Source organism: Apodemus sylvaticus, chromosome 6 (assembly GCF_947179515.1).
Source record: "Apodemus sylvaticus chromosome 6, mApoSyl1.1, whole genome shotgun sequence".
NCBI lineage: Eukaryota > Metazoa > Chordata > Mammalia > Rodentia > Muridae > Apodemus > Apodemus sylvaticus.
In genome coordinates this window covers 113,014,534-113,031,579 of record NC_067477.1, presented here as the reverse complement: position 1 = coordinate 113,031,579, position 17,046 = coordinate 113,014,534, and the positions used below count along the sequence as shown (strand labels likewise).

General features: G+C 49.8%; 1 protein-coding gene across 1 annotated transcript in view; it reads right to left on the bottom strand.

The window, feature by feature from the left end:
- Window positions 1-17,046, bottom strand: part of Klhl29 (kelch like family member 29) — a 298,502-nt gene that overhangs the window by 21,910 nt on the left and 259,546 nt on the right. Inside the window, exon 6 of the mRNA XM_052186148.1 lies at window positions 2,646-2,784. Coding sequence (XP_052042108.1) covers window positions 2,646-2,784 — 139 coding nt within the window. The remainder of the gene's footprint in view (window positions 1-2,645; window positions 2,785-17,046) is intronic.

Here is a 17,046-nt window from a genome sequence, read left to right as displayed (position 1 = left end):
GGGTGCTGGCACAGAAAGGGGGTGGCTCCTGCTCCGACAATGCTCAGCAAGGGCAGGTCAGTATTAACTCATCTAAGCCCCGAGACATAGATTGGCCCTCCTTCCTCAACCTCATAAGACAACAGCCCCTGAAAAGGAGCCCCTGTTCCACTTTATCCCTGCGAAGCTATTCCAGGGCCTGATGTGATGGGGACTAAAACAACATGGTGACATCAGCTGCTCTCTGACCATGAAGAATTTGGGGCCATGTGGCTCATAAAGACATTGCCTTCCTGTGGAGATCTTGCTTCACTCCTTCAAAAGCATCGGTTTGCAGCCATCAGTATGAATGGCAGCTTGTATCCCGTGGCCCAGACAGAGAAAGGAAATCCAAAATGGCTACATAACAACATGGCCTTCAGTTTCTCCTTTGATTCCTGAAGGTACTCCATGCATGCTGAAGGCCTCAGCCCTGACTCAGTCAGAATAATCTGCCTTGTCTACCTACCACGAGGGGATTTGAGTGCCCTTTAAGGCCTGAAAGCACGTCACATCATGTGTTCTACTGGCTACCTTCCCCAGCTAAGCCCCGACACTGGACTGTTTACCCACTCTCTTCCCTTTTATGACCTTGACACCTTCATTTCTCCCAGCTTGGCATCAAACTTGTGAAGCCTCTCCAGGCTGCTCTTGCCCATTCACTGACTGTTACCTTCACCAGCATTTGACCAGCTTCTGGCTTACAAATGATAAAGCCTGAGGCCTGAGACTGAGTGCTTGGCCAGAGTGGAGTCTCAGATAAGTGGCAGAGTCAGGTGTCGGACCCAGGTCTCTTGGATCCCAAGGATGCTCTCTCTCCCAGAAACTACTTGGATGGAGTGCCCATCCTTTCTTTAAAGGGCTACTGAGGTGTGTGGGCCCCTCCTCACCCTTACAGAGACTCCAGGAGGTCAGCAAGGAGTCAGGGCCTGCTCATATCTGCTTCTGGGGAGGCAACTTATTCCTATCTCTGGTTCATACCTTGTATCCCTACCCTCCTGGTCTGGAAGGGTCTTTTTCCTCCTTCTTTGTCTGTCCAAGAACATTCCTACCTAAGAGGGGGTCCACTTCCCTGTTGTTGTGTTGGAGTTTGGCTCTGATTCAACTTCAAAGGTAGTTAAAGACTTTTAGTCCAGGCATGGGCCACTGCCCTACATTAATCTCCTGCTTTGTAGCCCATCTGGATCAGGGTCCAAGGTCCCAGATTATTTAGCTGTGTCCCTGTAGCCAGGTGCTAGCCACTGCTCCACAGAATTTCCTAAAAAGAACCCCTGGGCCGCAGAAGCCCCTGGACAAGCCTCTTTCCCCGAGACTTATGCCTCTAACCCTTGCCCTCAGACACAGAGAACCTAAGTACGAGGGCGGGAGACGGAGTTGTCCGGGACATGGGATGTCACAAAGAGCCTGCCCCTCCTGTGTGGCACAGGGCCAGGGAGGCTGAGTGGGACCTCACACACAGCCGGCGGCCTGGCTCTATGCCAAAGGACACAGGGGATAGGAAAGGAGATGCCAGCCAGTGTGCCATCCTGAAACAAAACACAGTCGCTCTGGGGTTAGTTGGCAAGTCCAAACACAGCATTGGGAAGCAAGCAGAGATCCTGTCCTCCCACTCTGAGCTCTGTCCAGGCTCAGCGTCCGCCCCGGAGAGGCTGCAAGGCAAAAGGAGCAGCGGCATTAATCTGCTGATGGGTGAGAGAAGTGTGAGCGTTACCCTGGGCTGGCCCCTCGGCTGCTCTCCCTCCCTAAGGAGCTAGCAGGTGGCCCTGGACGGCTTTGCAAGGGTATGAGACGGCCCCAAACCATTACTTTTTTTTTTAATCGACAAAATGGAAAAAACAAAGATACTCAGGCACCATTAACACTGACTGATCCAGGTAGAAATGGCCAGGTGGAGCCAGGGTGGGCTGAGGTGGGGGGGGGCGGTGAAGGCTGAGAGACCGTGTTTAGGACACACTTGGTCTGCACTCAGTGCCCAGTGTCCGAGCATGAGGCTTGGCCTGCACACTCGTCTCCCTGACTCAGGCTTAGGGAGAGCAGTTCCTGGGGTGCCTGGTGTCCCTCAGTGAGGAGGATCTGTTTGATATGTTTTCCTGGTGTTACATTCACCATCAGTGGTAGTGATGGATCTGGGGACCCTGAGGGATGGAGGAGTGTGTAATGGTCCCTTAATATGGAGTCTATGGTCCTCTTAGTCTCAGGGAGGGCTTGTAGTCTGCTAAGAATGTGGGGTTTGGGGGTGTGGGGAGGAGCCTACTATGGGCTAGCCCCTGGTGGCCAGTGAGGCAGTGTGTGGGAGTAAGAGCAGTGGCTGCTCTGAGGCTGGGAGTGTGTGTGTGTGTGTGTGTGTGTGAGAGTGTGTGTGTGCGTGTGTGTGTGTGTGTGTGTGTGTGTGTGTGTATGTATGTGTATGTGTGTGTATGTATGTGTATATGTGAGAGTGTGTATGTGTGTGAGTGTGTGTGTGTGTGTGTGTGTGTGAGGGCACTGGGGAGGGGGAGGAGAGATGGCTACTGGCTCTGTGACAGGGAGTCACACTTCAGGAACCTGCAAGAGAGGGGGGGAAGAAAAGCGACACAAAAGCGTCCTACGAAGGAACAGACCCGACCACAGCTGGAAGGAAGGCAAACCTTTGAATCAGGTCCTTGAAATACAAGCTGCAGGAAGCTAGAACATTTTGGTGGACTTCAAACTCTCTGCCTTCAACAACAATTCTCAGGTCTGTAAACGCTTTCGCTCTGCGCTGCTGGTTCAACTCCTTCAACATCTCTGCAGAGTAGAGAAGACAGACAGGGCCAGGTTCCCATTAAGAGGTTTTTAATTTTAATTTTTAATTAATTTTTTTCTTTCAAGAAGTAGAGAAATAGGAAATACTTGATATTCTTTCTTGGCAAGGCTGGCTGCACACTGACAGTGAGAAGAGGTCACAGACAAGGGCGGACAAGCAGCCACTGGGAGGGGCCACACAGCCGAGGGAGTAACAACTTAAAAAAGCAAAGTAACAAAACAAAACAAAACCCGATTATGATTAAAAAAAAAATCAAACCCAGATACTGAAAGATTGGGGAGTAAGCTGGGGAAAGATTCCCATACTGACAGTCGGAAACAGAAAATATATTACCACAAACAGCTTTCTTTTAAAAAAAAATATCTATCCTAGAACCATGGAATAAGGTCTCCAAATGCCAATGGTGCCGATGTATCAGGGAGAGCATGGCATTGTGATGCAGGGTGGGCGGGGCGTGGTTCAGAGGAACAAACCCCACAAACCCTGTAGAAACAGCACCCCTTCTGTTAGACACTCAAGCCAATGGCATGGAACAAGTTTCCAGGGTAGGGCCGCCCGAGGACAGAAGGGCCCAACGAGGGTTTGGCAAGCGCCTCCTTCCATCTCACTTCCGGGGTAAGCGAGTAAGTAAAGGATGAGATGGGGTTGGGTGGGGCGCATCTTTCCATCAACCCCATTTTCTAGGCAGGCCTTCCAGGACGCCCAGCCTTGCCTGTGCACTGGACGAGAGGCTGGTTTGCAGCCTCTGCAGGTCTTAGGAAGTGGCTTGGGAATGGGAGGTGATTATATCCTGCCCCAATATATACCTACCTTCGCTCCGAGTCGTGGCCACTGGGGCTCTGGCATAGATAGAATCCAGGCCTCTGGGCTCCAGACCTAGGGAGGTCAACAGCTTCTCCCAGACCCACCCCAAGAGCTAGAAGGGAGGAGGAGAGAGGAGCCCACCAGCTAGCCCATTTCATTAAGGTGTCCTTTCCCCTTTGCTGAAGTTAGGGCCTTTGGATGAATACCACAACTCACTACCCCCAGCACATCTGGCTGCATCTAAGATTCCTTATCCTTTGCATGTAGTGGCTGGACATCACATCAGAGTTCTAGATCCTTGTGTCAAGTGACCTAGACTGCCATTAGACAGGTAAAGGGAGACAACGAGAGGTAAGTCCTCTTACCATCATCCCGAACTCTCTAGGTCTATGTTCAGTGAAGCTGATTTTCTAGAATTACTCTTTGGTGTTCCCTACTTCAAGCCTGAACGTTAAGTGAGGAGGGTCCCCTAGCCCTAGTTCTTATTCTGGATTTGTCAGGTGGCCCTGGGCTCACCTCGGCATGTGGCAGGTCCTCTGTGCCTCTCTGAGCCTCTATATTTATATCTGTCAACAAGGAGCCAAGGCTCCTTCTTCTGTCTGCAGAGATGAATGGGGCCACTTCATCTAATCCAGCTCAGAGATGGCGATAGGATTAGTGGGCCTCAGCAGTCCAGTAGGCCCTCCTTCTCAAAGATTCAGTGGCCTTGAGCTCTGCCAAAGATGGAGGATATGAGTCCAGGAAAACATGCTGTGTGTGAGGAGTGAGGTGGTGGAACTGTCCCCTGAGTCACAGGCCATGCTAAGCCATGGAGTCTCTCACCACATAGCAGGCTGACTAGCACTATGGGAGAACATCTTCAGGTGTGCATGGAAGACTCTGGCCAGGCTTCCAGCAGGGCACAGAGACAAGGCTGGAGGGTGTGGGCTGTGTGGTGGGGTGTAGGTGGGCAGAGAAGGGGAGAGTAGCAGGAATGGCCTAGTTGGCGTGTGATACTACATCCTGCCAACCGTGCCAAGGGGCTGCAGAGGACTGTGTGCAGGAAGCAGAGAGGTTAGGCTGGTTTTTCAGTCATCTGGCAGAGAGGAAGGAGGAGAGGGTTTTAGGAAATCCAACGGGAGGCAGGAAGATGGCCGATAGTCAGAGGCCTTGATTTTGGAGACAGGTCTAAGGCTGAACCTGGACTCTGCCTTCTGTGAGATATGCGGCCTTGTAAAGGTGAGCTGGATTCCCATCAACCTTGCTTGTTGCCAGGCCAACATCCCCCACTCCTGGACCTGCTGTGCTCTGATGTTTCAAAGGCTTTCCTCACAGGTCAAGGTTCTGGAAAAGACTCTAGCCATAGCTTTAGTCCCAGCAGTAACACTGGCTGCATCAGGAGCCTCAAGCCCAATTCTAGCAAGGTGCCTGGGATTGAGGCGTCGCCTCTCCCCACGTGGATACTTTCTGTTCTCTATACTTCCACCTTCTCAGAAACCTGCTGTAATAGCTGGGGACGATTATTCACTTCCAGAAGAATTTTTCAATTTATGAAAGTGCTCGCCAGGGGACTCCTTTGCACAGCAGGGCCAGCGCCTTCCAAGTATTGATCAGTTGGTCTGTGCTTGCGGCTGCCTGTGGTGTGCTGGTGGGGACGGTGGGCACCGCCATCTATATTTGTCAGGAACACACCCTAGATCCACAGGAGGAAGCCAGGACCTGTGTGAAAGATGCTTGGATTCCTCACCCTTGTCTCAGAGCAGAGTCACCCTCCTGAATTTTTGAGGTGCCTCTTGGAAACAGTCCAAAGTAGAGGGCCTGGTATAGAGAAGGCTGTAGGGTTTGGGGGTAATCTAGACTAAAGGTGGGTGCTCAGGGTTCCTGGCAGCACCCCACATTTGTAGACTTTAGAATGGGTCAGAGGCCCTTGGACCACCCCAGGAAAGACTCAATGCCAGTACTGAGGTGTCTGATGGCCGGAGCCCACGTGGAGGGCCATAGCTTTGGCCTCCATGCCTGCTGGCTGGCACCTTGGGGCATTTCCTGGTCTTAGCTTTGAGTGGAATGCCCCGCCCCATGCTTATCGCGTTGGCTGCCGTGGGCCTTGCCTCTCCATTCCACTCCAGGGATTGCCTGGCCTCCCATAAGACCGCCTGGCAGACAGCCCATGATCAGAGAGAACTTCCCAGCTTCCAGCCTTCCTCCAAGCCCCCTCAGCTCTCCACAGTGTCCAGCCACTGGCCTCTGGTTACACGAGCCCTTCAAGAGTGAGCAAAGGCAGTGAGGTGTCCTCAGCTTCTCTTCCACTTCCCCTTCTAGCGAAGCCTCACCCTGATAGCATCCTGCTTCTAATCGTGTTCCCCTCGGCCTTCCTTATTCTTCCTTTGGCTGCTCACCATGGGTTTTCCATGGCAATCCTGATGTCATCTGGTCCCAGGCCTCCTCGCCTCTTTCTTCCTACGGTCCCTGCCCTCTGTCTCCCCATGCATGTTCTTGCAGCACCCCGAGCTATCTTCTTTACAGCAAACCGTGCCTCATAATTATTTATTTACACATCTGCCTCCTGTACCAGACTACATTGTGTTTATATTTTTTACCTGCAATACTCGGCTCAGGGCCAAGTTCAACCCACACAGCAAGTTGCAAAAATTCTCTACCATCAAGAGGCAGAGATCACTGAATTGTGGCTGGTCTTAATTTGCGTAGAATGCGGTAGAAAGGACTTATACAGGCGTCAGCCACAGCATCAAGGGGGATCTGCTTGTTTTTGTTGCCTCTGGAGATCCTGCTGGGGATAGCCTGTTGGAGGATGAGAGGCGGCATGGAGCAAAGTTGAGCCATCCCAGATGGTCACGTAGACTAGCCAGCCTCCGCCAGTATCAGCCTGACCTAACCTGCACATTGCCTGACCAGAACCACAGCCTAAACAAGCAAGTTACCTTTTAAGCCAGGATGTTTGAGAATTGCTCGTTAGCTTGGCAAGAGTCACTTGATTGGGAAGGATAGGAGGCTCATGAACTCAGAGAACTTGTTTCTTGTCAGTTTTCCCTTTGTGGTTAATTTTTTAAAATGTGCAAACAGGGGCTGGAGACATGGTTCAGCGATTAAGAGCACTGACTGTTCTTCCAGAGGTCCTGAGTTCAATTCCCAGAAACCACATGGTGGCTCACAACCATCTGTAATGAGATCTGATGCCCTCTTTTTTTTTTTTTTTTACTTTGTTTTGTTTTGTTTTTTTCGAGACAGGGTTTCTCTGTGTATCCCTGGCTGTCCTGGAACTCACTTTGTAGACCAGGCTGACCTCGAACTCAGAAATCCGCCTGCCTCTGCCTCCCAAGTTCTGGGATTAAAGGCGTGCGCCACCACCGCTCGGCCTGATGCCCTCTTATGGTGTGTCTGAAGACAGCTATAGTGTACTCACATACATTAAATAAATAAATAAATAAATCCTTAAATGTGCAAACCTTCCACTGCGCCCATCTCTCAAGTGTACAATTCAGTGCTGGTGAGCCCACATACATCATCTTACAACCAACTGCTAGACTTTCTTTCCAAGCTGGAACTGTTTATCTAGGAAACAACCACCCTCCTGCTCTTCCTCCACCAGCCCCTGCCCACCATTCTACTTCTGTCTCTGTGAGTTTGATTCCCCTGGAGACGTCGTTGTGTAAGTCAAACCGTATACATTTGTCCTCCGGGGACTGGCTCATTTTACTTGAATGCCTTAAAGGTTTGTCTTCATTGTGCCGTGTGTCAGAATTTCCTCCCGACTTACATCCTATGGTAAGTAGATACCATTTTAAAATCCATGCATCTGTGAGTAGATGCTTTTCAGCTGTTGTGACTGATGCTCCCAGCCTAATTCTTCCACCCAGTTATGGGTATCTCTAGCCACTCCAGTCTTCAGCTCCATTATAATTGGTTAGAATGAAATAGCGCCATAGATCCGGCTTCCAGGGTCTGCGAGCGACTGGGGATGCTAAGAGGGTCTGCCTGGAGCTGCGTCCCTTGTCTAGAGAAGAATGAGACCTCAGGCAGAACCAAGACTGGAGATGAAGCTGCAGCTAAGCTTCTGCATATTTTTCACCAAATGACACAAGTTATTTGTCACAGGCTAATGGGCTTGTTCCAGCTGGTCTAGAAGGGCTGTCCGATGCGGTAATAAAGAGAAAGGGGTGTCAAGTATTAAAAGGTAAAGAATTCCAGTGCCTTTGTCGTAGAGAAGCCCATTAAATCAGAGCCCCGAGAAAGGTTGCATAGCCAAATAATTTTTTTTTTTTCAGAGCTCAAGCAGGAACCCAGCTAGGTGATAAATGTTCCTGGTCCCCTTGGTATTTATGACACATACATGATAAAGGACTAGAAAACATTATAAACTCAGAGCAGTTGGGAAATACACTGAGAAAGCCCAGTGAAGACTGTCACGCACACCCAGAGGGTGATTCATCTGGGAGCAGGGATGCTGGATGCGTGCCGGCTGGCGCTGTGGGGACAAATGAGAGCTTTGCACAAGCAGCCTCCTCATTGGATGCTTTGTCACAACATCCAGGAAGTACCTGGAGCCAGCTCCCCTGACAGGGTTGCTCAGGAATTCCTAGTCTGTGCCTGGAGAGGGGTGTGACTGGACAAACTCGATGTCATCACTGGGTCACTGCCATCTGCCTCCATGAGGACCCTTCCCTCCTTTGGGGGAGGAGGCTTGGGCCTTACTGCTCAGCTCCTCTCTGAGAACTCACAGAGCCTTCCTGGGTCTATTCTTCTCTTTCCAGCTTCATCACCCTGGTACGTTCCTACCCTCTGAGTTCATGCCCAGCACTTCCTGCACTTTTGACCAAGTCATCTCTTATACTTAAGGTCTTGCAAGCCCCGTAAGCCTCAGCTCTTGCAGTATCCACTAAGGAGTCTCAGAGAGTCACCTCAGTCACATCATGCTTTGCCCGCTCTTCTGTTCCCATGAGACTTTGTTGGTGTCTCAGTATCAGATAGGGACCGTTGACTGCCTCATTCTAGAGGACTCTACCTGTCTCTGCTCCAGGCTGTCTCCTCTCCTCTGAGTGGCTTGTCTCTGTGGTTCTGGAGTAAATGGTATTATGTTTGGCACGTGTTTGTGATCGGAATTCAGGTGGATTACAGAACACATTGAGTGGTGTGGGAATGGGTCAGAATGTCCTTAGACATGATTAAATGGAATGAATAGAAATGGCTAGCTATGTAGAAGTAGGTGGACTGGTTGTAGAAGTGAAGCCTCCTCTAAGCCTAAGAGATAACATTGCTAATAATAATTGTGGTAGTCCCACAATTTGGATGATGTCTACTGCTAAAGCACTGCCCCCATTCATGACTTAGATCTTTGGGAAGAGATCAAATGATTCTGTTCTGCTCCAGCTGTTTGGAAGAACCATAAATGACCTTTGTAGGAAGGACTAACTACCTCAGCTGACACTGAAGTATAGCTGCAGCTGTGGCCTTGACACACAATGGCTGGAGAGAGGCCATCCTTTTTTAACACTTCAGCTTTTAGCTGCCTAGATGACAAGGTTTACCCAAATATAATCCAACAACCAGTTGCATGCATCAACAGATCATGCCTGGACAGATTGGAGTGCGCATTCTTCATTTGGGAAGGAGTTAGGGGAGGGCAAGGGCAGAGGGCTGTATTAGTCACTCTCTGTTGATGTGATAGAATACGCTGACCAAAGGCTTTTCAGAGGGATTATAATCCATCATGGTGGATAAGATATGGCAGTTGGAGTGTGAGGTGATGGTGGCAGTTAGGGAGCAGAGTGATCACATTTTATCTGCACATAGCATGCAGAAAGACAGAGAACGAGGGGGGGGGCAGGCTATAAAAAAAGCATCTCCAGCAAATTTCTACCCCCTGAAAGTTTCCATCATATTCTCAAACAGTACCACCAACCTGAGAGCACATCTTCACACACACAAACCTATGGGACACATTTATCACTCCAACCACCACAAATGTCATGACCCTGATCCAGATTAGAGAACCAGGTAGACCCTGAGGCTGCAATGAGAGGAAGTACCTGGCTAGGTTAATAGTAGCAGCAGTTAGACCTTCCAGCCTTCACTAAATACACTCCCTCATTCTCTCCCTCCCTCTCTCCACCCCCCATTTTGATTTTTCAAAACAGGGTTTCTTTGTGTAGCCTTAGCTGTCCTGGACCTCACTCTGTAGACCAGGCTGGCCTTGAACTCAGAGATCTGCCTGCCTCTGCCTCCCAAATGCTGGGATTAAAGGAGCACACCACCCCCCAACACCCGGCTAAAGGTGCTTTCATTTGGCTCCTTTTTCTGCTTGGAGGGTGGACTGGCTGGTGTGGTGTGTCAACTTGACACAGGCTGGAGTTATCACAAAGAAAGGAGCTTCAGTTGAGGAAATGTCTCCATGAGATCCAGCTGTGGGGCATTTTCTCAATTAGTGATCAAGGTGGAAGGGCCCCTTGTGGGTGGTACCACCTTTGAGCTGGTATTCTTGGGTTCTATAAGAAAGCAAGCTGAGCAAGCCAGGGGAAACAAGTCAGTAAGAAACATCCCTTCATGGCCTCTGCATCAGCTCCTGCTTCCTGACCTGCTTGAGTTCCAGTCCTGATTTCCTTTGGTGATGAACAGCAATGTGCAAGTGTAAGCTGAATAAACCCTTCCCCCCCCCCACCAACTTGCTTCTTGGTCATGATGTTTGTGCAGGAATAGAAACCCTGACTAAGACAGAGGGTATCTGAGAAGGTGATATTCTGAGATGAGAGGAGGAAAACATTATGAAGGTTCTGTGTTGAGAGACACTTGAAGAAGGCTAAAGCTTGGGAGAAGCCGGGTGAGATGTGAGGTCAAAGAATAGAGGTATGAAGGAGTCTCTAGAGGAGAGGCAGAACTCTGGGGTGACCTGGAGTGTGGAGAAGAACTACACTGCAGCAAACTGGCAGATGAGCCAAATCAGAACACCAGGAGGCTATGAGGGGATTGGAAGCATGCATGTAGAGAGTAGAAGAACAAGGAGGAAGATGGAGGCAGCCAAGGGGGACTTAGGCAGTAGAGAGTCCCTATATGTGACCTCCCTAAGAATAGAACTTGGTAGCAAGGGAGAGTAGTGTCGCAAAGGACATAGGTCCTAATGTCAAAGGGGGCGTGAGACTTGGCTATGGTCCCAGGGATTGAGTTGAGTGGGGGTGGGGACCTTACTTTCATTTTCTCATAAATGTTCTTATCATTATGAAACCATTTGGTCTTCATTGTATTAGCTCAGAGTTTATGTTTCTTTCTCACTGGTAGCTAGGCTTTTGGGAGGTGGGGGATAGTTTCTCACTGGAGGGGCTGGAGTTAAGGACTATGACAGTTATTTGAGGCCAAGAGAAAGAGCCTAGTTCAGAACCTCGGAGAGCTACACTTCCCCAGTAGTCCAGGCCAGAGGTAGAGAGATAGCTAAGAGGGGTTGGGAGCAGCCTGGAACAACCTAACACACCCAGGGCTAGTGGATGAAGACTAGGGGACTCACAGCTCCTTCAGGGTCTGACTGAGACTCTGACTTCCACAAACCTGGGGTGGTACAAGTACCCAGTGGTGTCTTCATGAGACAGGTCTCCTGTGTGCTGATACTGGGGATACTGGGTGTGTGCTAGGGACTCCAGTGAATGAATGATCATACATACATCCCTGGGACAGTGCAAGGCTGATTGGGAGAGACACTGATATAACTGTGCCAACAGGGACAAGCATTGAGCAGAGGAGGAGACAGCTGCTTCTGCCTGAGGGGACAAGGCAGGCACCATAGTGGGGTGCTTGCCCTACAAAGACCCATTGGAAAGCAAAGCAGAAGCACCCCAGGTGGCTGCTGTGTAAACTGAGAAAACTCCAAGGTCTGAAAGCACCCATGATATCCCAGGGGACATTGAGGTCATTGGTGGCTTTTATTGCCACGTAACCTAGGGAAGGGTGGTCAGGAATCAAAGAAGTAACTTCTGCCTGTGTCAAATGGAGAGCTAAGAGTACTCGAGATAGATGGAGATGCAGCTCAGTTCTACGGCCTTAGCTTAGAATGCACACATCCCTGGCACACAGGGTGATGCTCACGGCTGACTCACTGTGACCTGAGGTGCACCCATGGGATCTGCTCTGGGCTAGGTCTTGGAGGAAAAGGAATCTAGGTTCTATCATTGAAATTTCCTATTGTATGCCATGGTGGGGGTCTCCAAAGGTCTGCACTATGGATGATTGAGATCTGTGACCTCCATTTTCCCCCTAATCCCCTACCCAACTCCTGGGCTCCAGTCAGTGCCTTCATTGTGATTTTGTCAGAGCTGGATTCTGTGGCTGCATCCCAGGCTTTTGACTGCAGATGTGCCATCTTACTACACTGAGATAGCAGTGGTATACTGGCATGCTACTTACAGCAGGGCCTATGCATGCTGGCAGAACAGAGATATGCAAATGGCCGTGTGCAGTTACCACACGGTAACTTAGCTTGGGAAGCTTAGCTTGGTCTTCAGAGTGGAACTGATTACAGGTAGAAGAGAGCGGACTTTCTTAGTGACCTGCATGTGCAAAGACCCAGGGCTATGTCTGACTGTATTCCAAGTATGGACAGTTGGTGAGGCGGATGGTTAATGGTGCAAGTTGATGCCCCCAGAGAAGGCTAAACAAGCTGTGTTAGGGAACCTATAAATCTTTAAATGTTTAAATGTGTGTGTGTGTGTGTACATACATGAGTTCAGGTGTCTAATAAGTCCCAAGAGTGTCAGATATTCTGGAGTTGGAGGTACACGTGGTTACGAACGACTCAACTTTTGGGTTCTAGGAACTGAACTCGAGTCTCTGTAAGAGCAGTGAGCACTCTTAACCACTGTGCCATCTTCAGAGCCCCAGGAACCCATAGATCTTAAGCCTAGAGATGGAATTAAGAAGTTATACAGATGACCCTGGGCACAGATAGTGGAGGGACTGGAAGCTCTATGTCTGGGTAGATGGGACACCTTCCAGTCGTGACTCCTGCTAGCACTACGAGAGAGCGGGGAGGAAGAAGCCTGGTCTAGACTTGGGAAGCTGCAGAAGGGAACTCTTCAGGAAGCAGAGGCCGAGGACTTCTAGAGCTGGCATAGAGCTTTGCCCCAGAGGGTTGAAAAGACCATGACTTCCGTCTCCTTCTCTGGCAACTATAAACGTCTTTCCCCAAAGTACAGTGGAAAGGTGGTATAGCCACCACATCCTCCAGTACAGCATAGCTCCTGGAGATAATGAACTTCCAACTAAGAGCTGAGAGGAGGCAATTTGTTTCTCCTGCCTAAGACACAGTGACTGGATAGTAACCTTGGGCAGTGGAGGCCTGTAAGGAGCTCTGTGTCCCCCCTTCATGTCCCTGGGCTCCTCAAACATTGTTAAACACACTGGGATCCCTCTTTCTAATCCAAGGCCCCTCATCTGCCTGTCTCCTAGATTCCAACACAGCAATGTATGCATTGAGAGAAGTAGGTGAAGATCTCCAGGGGTCTGCTCTCAATGCAGTCCTCGAGAATAGGTTAGAAATAGAAGAATGACAAAGACCTGGATGGGGAAACAGTATCCCCACCTAAGGGACAAACAGCCCAACAAGCGGGATGCAGCTTCGGAATTCAAATTCTCATGCTATGTCCCACAAAACTTCATTTTGTTAGATTATTTTGTGGGGGATCTGGTTCCTCAGAGATCTGGCCACTTAGGTTTGGGAAAGCTAGTCACCTATTCCAGGAATAGGACAGCTGTCAAGACAGCTCAGAGATGGGGTAGGGGCAGGCGGAGGAGAGACAGAGGAAAAGGTAAATTCTTCCACGGGTCTCTTCCATCTGCTTTAGCCCAAGTCATTATTTCCAAAGCATTCTGACAGCCACCATCCCAGCAACTAAATCAATAGTTTTAAAGGATTTGCAAGAATTAGTGAACCAGAACTGAGAGTACAATCGGTTCAAGTACCCAAGTAAACAGGGAAATGAAATAGAAACCCTGGGTGCCAGGGGCTAATAGCGACTCCAGATGCTATGGACAGGGAATTCACAGCAGCCCATCTCACTGTGGGATCTGGAGATAGGAGGGGAGAGTGTGTGCATCTGTATGTGTGGCTGAGGCATAAGGACCCTTTCCCATCTACTCGTGTCCTCCACAGTCTCCTAGGAGACGGTCTATCCCTGGCTCTCCATCCCAGTCCACCTCTCTTGCTGTCTGTGGGCGGGGCAGCTCTGGGAACCACACCTACACGCTGACCTTTCAGGAGGTGAAAACCTGGGGTCTTTTCTAGTTTTTCACAAAGCTAACAGTCTTTTTATATCATACAAGTCATGTCTGCGGTCACCCCAGGAAAATTAGAGGATCTTAATAAGCACAAAGAAGAAAATGGGGTTGTGTCTCCAGTGGCTCAGGCCCTGTAGGGCACACACTAGCCAGTGGGAGAGCACAATGGGAGAAGAGGAACCAGAGTCTCATTGGCTGGGGATGGACCAACGCAGTCTGTGTGCCAGCTCACCCATCCCACCCATCATACATCACAAAAACACTACAGTCCACAGTGTTTGATCATGCGCTGAGGCAGCTGGCGCTGGGAAGATCAGCAAGGGGCTGTATTGACACTCCCTCACTCTCCCAACGTTGATTTTGCCCTTTTCCCAGTGTCCCATGTCAATCCTGTCTTCCATCCATTTCTGTCTTCTGGGCAAGTGCTGGTGGGTGGAAATGCTGACGATTTTTTTTTTTTTTTACTATATATTTGCAATAATTGGTCCCCAAAGTCATTCTGGACACAGCTGCAGAGATGATTTGCTCCAAGTGGCACCTACTGTTCAAGACCCTAGGCACAGGGAGGGAGGCCTGTTTGGGTACACAGCCTGTACCCTTGGGCCCTCTGGATCAATTTCCTTAGCCTGGTATGGTTTCCTGTTAATACCAGATTTAATCATAGCTTTCTGCACTCCGCTCATTTTCCTGCAGGTCTTTAGCTTGGCCATCAGCTTTTGTTGGGAAGCTGAGCTTACTGAACTCTATATATTAAATTCGCAGATCTACCTTTTACAAACGAATGGGTTACAGTTTTAATAGTTGCCAGCCTGTGTCAGAGGGCCCAGGCTTGAGCATACCTATGTGTTTGGCTCTGAGAGCCTCTGCAGAGGGTGGGCTGGATGCACAGGCCCTGGCTGCTGTGCCCAGTTAGCCGAGGGTGGACAGTGTGTGCACACAGTAGAGGGCACCACCCATGCCCAAACCCAAATGCTGGAAAGATGAGCCCGGGTACATACAGGTCCCACAGCATTTGTAAAGCATCACTCTGAGCTGGGGCCTGTGTGATCGGGAAGACACGGATTGGCCCATGGCACGGCAAGTGAAGGGGCTAGAGCCAGCATTCTCGGAGGCGCGGCACAAGACAGACCTGGGCATGGGACTCACCTGGAAACTAAAAAAAGTGACTGATGCCAGATAATCCCAGAACATGGGAGGATCTCTATGAGTTTGAGACCAGCCCGGCAAGCTCTAGACAAAATAGTACAGAGGGTTGATATCTGTCCAGGTCTAGTGCTTTTAAAGCTTATTATAAATATAAAAGGTTTGTGGTTTTATTTTGGAACTAAATGATCTTAAGGTGGTGTAGAAACTACTAATTAACATTTACCATAAGGCCAGAGCTCGGCATTTGGCTAGTTTGACTAGCCAGTTGGTCTAGAGGATTCCCTGTCTCGTCTTCCTTGCCCTGGAATCGCCGGTGGAGTGATGTGCTCATCTGGGCTTTTATGGGAGTTCTGTGGATTTGAACTCTGGTCCTCAGGCTTGCACAGCAAGTGCTTTACCCCTGTGCCATTTCCCCCGCCCTACAGACTTTCTAAGAGCTCCTCAGGGGATTCTAATATACAACAAAATTAGAACCCCTGCTTTCACGGCCGTGAACGGCTGTTGGTTTTGCCTTTTTATTTTCAGCCCCTAAGTGTCCAGAGCTGCTCCCAGAGTGCAAAGACATCTACTGAAAAAAATAAAATAAAATTAAGGACCGACAGCTCCGACAGCTCCAAGAGGCAGAAATTCATGCAAATGAATGCAAATAAATACACACTTTCATACATATGTTTATGCAAATATTCTCGTGGTCCTGCAAATCACTCACTTGCCTGCAAGCAGCCACCTACAATTTCTTGGTGAGATCTCCAGGCAGGGGGCCTGGGTTAATGACAAGCGGTATCATGACCTCCCAGGATGACATATCTATTAGCAAACTCATTTCCTAAGACCTAGAGAACAAGACTGAACGGAGCTCTGTCCACCTCACATTCTCCCTCAGGCACACGGACCCTACTGCTCACTCAAGGGTGCAGGTGAGGGGAGGATCAAGAACAAACGCCCAATGGACATGCCAAGGCCGCCATGCTATGCTCAGAGAAACCAGCTGAGGCAGCGGATGGGTGTCTGGAAGCTACTGTGAGGGCAAGGACTGGCTGGCTTTAGCTCGGCGCCAGTCTGGGTGGGCTGGCATGTAGCTAGGCACGTGTCCTGCTTAGACGGTGTGTCCCACTTGTGTTGTCTGCATAATGGTGTCCTACAGCTCACTTGTCTCAGCCGGGGACACACTTCAAAAGAAAGCACGGTCTTGTGGAGACCACAGCCTGGTGCCCTGCTGTGCATCTACTTCTCCATCTGAGGTGGCGCACCTCTGCACACACCCCCGTGCCCCCCAAGATGTGGGGAGCTGAGCAGGTGGGAGAATCTAGAGCCACTTGAGTCTTGTGTCCTGGCCTTTGGGGATCCTAGATCAACCTGCTATGCACATCTGTGGAATGTCACATGCAATTTCTTATTTCTCCAGATGCTGCTTCTGGGAGGTAGATGTCACAAGTCTTTGGAAGGCTTTAGGACATTGAAAGGTAGGGTTCTCAAAGGCAGGAGTCTGTCTCGTTACACAGTAGGTGTTTAATACTTTCCTGCTGACTGACAGGAGGAAGCATTTACCTCATCTCACCTTAGCACCTTCTTAGCTCTTCTTACACATATAACCTGGGGAGGGTGCGGTGTGGGCCGACTCTATTCTGGCATTTAGGAGAGAGGCAGAGAGGACCAATAGGCTACAGGGCTTGTGTCAGGGAGAGACAGAGCACGCTCAACCCATTTAGCCTGGACAGGATCTCTGTAACTAATGTCTCAGTAGAAAGCAGAACTCAGTTCAGAATTCAAGTAGGATTTTGAGACAGTAAAGACCTGTTCCAGCAACCTTTCTGAATCCCTGGGACACCTACTCATGCACCCCTGACAAAACCTCTGTGCTGGTTTGAATGAGAATGGCCCCATAGGCTCACTGGGATTGATACAATTGGGAGGTGCGGCCTTGTTGGAGGAAGCGCATCACTGGGAGTGGGCTTTGAGGTGGCAGAAGCTTAGGCCAGGCCTAATGTGTCTAATTCTCTTCTTTATTTACATTTCAAATGTTATCTCCTTTCCTGGTTTTC